Raw genomic sequence first — 5,133 nt, forward strand, 5'->3', positions numbered from 1 at the left:
CTGCTTCCCATTGGCTTGACAGCCTTCCAACCATCTAATCTAATCTCTACTGTAATCACAGAGCAGGTGCACAATAAGGGGGGAGCTGAATGAGGAAACAGTTACTTAGGACAACTTCACTGCTTTTAAGATTAATTTAGGGGTTCATTGATTCAAAGTGCCTCCAGTTACAGAGGTCACTTGTGTTGTTTTAAATCTCAGTTGCTGCTTGAGATACTTGAATTTCCATAGGCTGACCACAAGTTTGCTTTAAATCACATATTCTTCCCACAGTTCTCAAACAATTCTACTTATTTCCAATAAACAGTTAACAAAAGGCTTTGTGAAAGAAAAAGAAAAAAATATATTGAATTATATTATCTCAACATGAAACATAATGAGTCCTGTGAAATTATCCTTAAATGCTTCCAGTTCCCAGGGATTACATCTCATCCCACACGACATCCCAGTTGATTCCATCGACTTCAATATAAAGCAACACCGTTTTGTAAGATTAGTCAATTCAACAGTAAAGGGAAAACAGTTATTTCAGCATTGCATCTTTTTGATTTTTTTTATCTGTTGCATTATATAACTATCAACTGATTATACCAATATGGTAAGTATGTGAGAACACATTTGGTGTAAACAGGTATTACAATGACAAAATTATGGTTAAAGCCAACCTAAAGTCACAATGTGCCTTGAGGTCAGACTGTGCCTGATCTGTCTTCCTTTCTGAAAAGCTAAAAAGACCAATCAATGTATCTTCCTTTTACATTTCTGATCCCTGGGTGATGGCTTTTGGCATGCTGTATCAGGGAACCAGCAACTCCAGATCAGAGGTAAGTATATGGCTGATTTTCTTAGCTGTTACTGGAGGCAGGCAGAATGGGGGAGGGAAGGTGGTCTAAATTTAGTTTTGAATGTTAGGCTGAAAAAAGTTAATTCAGAAATGTACCGCAAACATTTTTGTTAGCTTTCGCAAGAAATGTCAATTTTCTTGAATGAATTAAGTATATAACCATAACATAAGACCACTGACAGGTAAAGTAAATCCACAGGTTACCTAATTACAATGGAATCGCAAAGTCGGTAGGATATATTAGTCAGCAATAAAATATGTTACTTATGAGGCTGATTTGTTGAAATTTGAAAAAATGGGCATCACAGTCTGTTGTGTATGGGGCTGCGTAGCAGCAGACTGTTCACAGTACCCATGCTGATACATCTCCACAGCCAAAAGTGCCTACAATGGGTAAATGAGCATCATAATTGGACTAGGGAGTAATGGAAGAAGGTGGCCTGGTCATGATACTGTAAATCATGTTTTCTTTTAGATCATGTGGATGGCCGGGTGCATCACTTACCAGGGGAAAAGATGGCACCAGAAAGCAGTTTGGGAGGAAAGGCAAGCTGGTGGAGGCAGTGTAACGCTTTGGGAAATGTTCTGCAGGAAAACTTTGAGGCCTTCCATTCATTTGAAAATAACTTTGACACCAAGTGCATCCCTTTATAAAAACAGTATTCCTTGATGACAGTGGCCTCTTATAATGCACATTGCCACACTGCAAAAATGGTATCTAGAATGGTTTGAGGAACACAACAATGATTTCCAGATCTTAATCCATCAAGCATTTGTGGAATGTGCTGGAAAATCAATTTCAATTCATGGAGGCCCCACTTCACAACCTACAGAATATAAATGTTCTTCTACTGATCTCTTGGTGCTAGATGCCACAGAATACCTTCATAGGTTTAGTGGCATTCATGGCGCGATGGGCAAAGGCTCTTGTTGTGGCAAAAGGGGCTGTTAAAGCTAATCGGTTTATAATCTTCATGAAGATGCCCAGCCAAATTAGTGAGTGCATGTATTTTCAGTGAAGAGTACTCCTAATTCTGCAACATACAAAGACATTATTGATGTGCACTTCCAACCTTGTGATAAAAGTTTAAGGAATGTCCTTTTCTGTTCCATTATGAATGTGCTCCTGTGTACAGAGCCAGCTCCATAAACACATGGTTAGGTGTGACTGGTGGAAATGAATACATGGGGCCTGCACAGAGCCCTGACCTGAACCCCCTTGAACACATTTGGGAAGAATTGAAATGCTAATCGTGAACAATGTATTTTTTCAACATCAGTACCTGACCTCCTAAATGCTATTTTGGCTTAATAGACACGTATTCCCACAGACATCCTCCATAATAGGGTGTCATTGATTATTTTTTAAAGGAAACACAATGACTATGTGGGTCCTATTTTCTAGACATTTTGGTCCACCTTTTCCTCTCTCATCCCCCTTCAGTTACTTACCCCTTTCCCATATTTTTCCAATTTGTATCCCTCCATTTCACTCTTATTAGGTTGCCCCCCTTGGAGCGGAATACTAGATAATTATCTCTTCTTCCTTAAACACAAGACAACTAAAGCACAGGTTGCACCTGCATTCTCTGGACAATGCTGGAGGACTTAGGGAGTTAGGCATTTTGGAGGTTATGCATTTTTTTTTATTCCCTTTTTATCATTATCCCCTCCCCTTCCCTAATTTCCCCCTCCAGTTCCCTGTTTTCCCTTCTTGTACACCTAAACTCAACTGGACAGTCTTAGAACAATCCTGTGCAACTACAGGATCCATAGTGTTCACTTGTACAAGATTTGTCCTAATTGAACTTTCTGTGATGTTCCTTCATGTATATGAGCAGTATTATTTTTGTTTCATTGTAACCATTAATTAAAAAAAAATAAAAAAAATGAACATACAGAATTTTGAACAAAAACACATCTTCCAAAATTGTGGAAAAAAGCCTTCCCAGAAGAGTGTAGGCTGTTATATCCAGAAATAAGGGGAAGACCAACTCCATGTTCATTCTCTTGATTTTGGAATAGTGTGTCCAACACACTTGTATAGTTGTGATGGTAAAATGCCTTCAAACATTTAACCACTTAAGCCCCGGAAGATTTTACCCCCTTCCTGACTAGGGGGTTTTTTGCAATTTTTTTACTGTGTGACTTTGACGGACAATTGCACGGTCGTGCGACGCTGTACCTAAACGAATTTCACGTCCTTTTTTCCCCACAAACAGAGCTTTCTTTTGGTGGTATTTGATCACCTGTGCGATTTTTTGATCATGCGCTATAAACAAAAAAAGAGCGTAATTTTTGCAAAAATAACAATATTTTTCACTTTTTTTTATATGAAATTCCCCCCCCCAAAAAAAATGTAAAAATCAAAATTTTTTAACATTTTCGGCCAAATTGTTTTACGCTACATATGTTTGGTAAAAAAAATCGCAAAAAGCGTATTTTGATTGGTTTGCGCAAAAGTTATCGTGTTTACTAACAAAGGGAACGATTTTTGTCATTTTTGGTGTTTTTTTTTAACGAGTAATGGCGGCGATCTGCGATTTCTTTTGCGGTACTGCGACATTGCGGCGGACAGATCGGACCCTTGACTGACATTTTTGATACTTTTGGGGGTACCAGTGACATTACTGCAGTAATCAGTGCTATATATATGCACTGTTACTGCAAAAATGACACTGGCAGGGAAGGGGTTAACTGTATTGGACAGGGAGGGGTTAAGTGTGTCCTAGGGGCGTGATTCTAACTGTAGGGGGACAGGTCTCCTAGTGTAAAAACAAAGATCAATGGTTCTACATAGTAGAACCGTCTGATCTTCATTTTTACACAGGGAAGAATGACAGGCGGCTTGTTTACATAAGCCGCTCTGTCTTTCTCCCGCTGTACCGGCGATCGTAGTGTGACCGGCGGACATCGGGTCTGCCGGTCACACGCCCGCACTCCTTTGTGAAGGAGCCGAGGCGGGCGCGCGCCTCGGCGAGCGCGTGCCTGCCTGCTATTGGCTCTAAAAGGAGTGACAGGTGAGCGACGTAGACCTACGTCACTCTGCCTGGCCAGGGCTGACTGCCGCAGTAAATATACTGTGAGCAGTCGGCAAACGGTTAATCATATAGTGTATGGCTTATGGCACGTTTAACATTTTATATATCTTTGCATCACTTTTTATAAATATGCCAGCACAAAATTGTTACGGCTACTGAATTAAGTTGAATGTTACCCTCTGGATAAAAAACTGTTTCTTATTTTTATTGTTCTCTCTCCAGGTTATGGAGGAGAAAAATGTGTCCAGTATTATCATGATCCACCTATTAGGACTTCAGACTCCACATAATGTAACATTTTTGATCTTTTTTATTTTTCTTTTGATTTATTGTATGACAATATGCGGAAATCTCCTGATCATCACATTGGTGTACTACAGCAAAGCCCTCCATTCTCCCATGTACTTCTTCCTCTCTCAGCTCTCTGCATTGGATATTTTATTGACAACTAACATTCTTCCTAACATGCTTCATGCTGTATTGATGAAAGGTTCCATAATATCATTTTCTGATTGCATCACCCAGTTTTATTTCTTTTGTGTTTCAGAAGCTGCAGAGTGTCTTCTTCTGACAGTGATGTGTTATGACAGATATGTGGCCATCTGTAAACCATTGCATTATAATGTAACAATGAATGTCCAGCTCTGCTGGACAATGATTATCACATGTTGGGTTTTAAGTGTAATAATAGTATTGATTCCCACTTTAACAATAGCAAAATTAAAATTTTGTGGTCCCTATATAATCGATCACTATTTTTGTGATCTTGATCCAATCCTAAAACTCTCCTGCTCGGATCCTGTTATTGTTCTATTTGAAGTGACATTGATCATTTTTATTTCTGTTGTCATCCCATTCTTTGTCATCATTGTATCATATGTTTATATTATATTCATCATCTTTAAAATTCCATCTATTACTGGCAGAAAGAAAGTTTTCTCAACATGCAGCTCCCACCTGACTGTTGTTTGTATTTATTATGGTACCATAGTTTGTGTTTATTTGGTACCACGTAGAGGACAGTCATGGGATATCACTAAATTTTTGTCATTGCTGTACACTGTGGTCACCCCACTAATAAATCCAATTATATACAGCCTGAGGAATAAAGACTTAAAAAAAGCTGTAGCTAAAATGATCAACCAGTGTCTGCACTTGTTCATTTTATAAGTATCATTTTAGAAAATTATAATATTATTTTAATATGTTTAAATTAAACTTTAATGTTGGATCTTGATATCAAAGATT

General features: G+C 38.5%; 1 protein-coding gene across 1 annotated transcript; it reads left to right on the forward strand.

Annotated features, from left to right (window-relative positions):
• Nucleotides 1–4,098: 4,098 nt before the first annotated feature.
• On the forward strand, nt 4,099–5,055 carry LOC309552928 (olfactory receptor 11L1-like; the record flags this gene model as incomplete). The annotated part of the gene is made up of 1 exon (XM_082253835.1): nt 4,099–5,055. Exon 1 carries the CDS (start codon nt 4,111–4,113, stop codon nt 5,053–5,055), a length of 945 nt encoding a protein of 314 aa, XP_082109961.1. The 5' UTR covers nt 4,099–4,110.
• Nucleotides 5,056–5,133: the final 78 nt, after the last annotated feature.

The sequence above is a fragment of the Pelophylax lessonae genome (assembly GCF_965119305.1).
Source record: "Pelophylax lessonae genome assembly, chromosome: 4".
Classification (NCBI taxonomy): domain Eukaryota; kingdom Metazoa; phylum Chordata; class Amphibia; order Anura; family Ranidae; genus Pelophylax; species Pelophylax lessonae.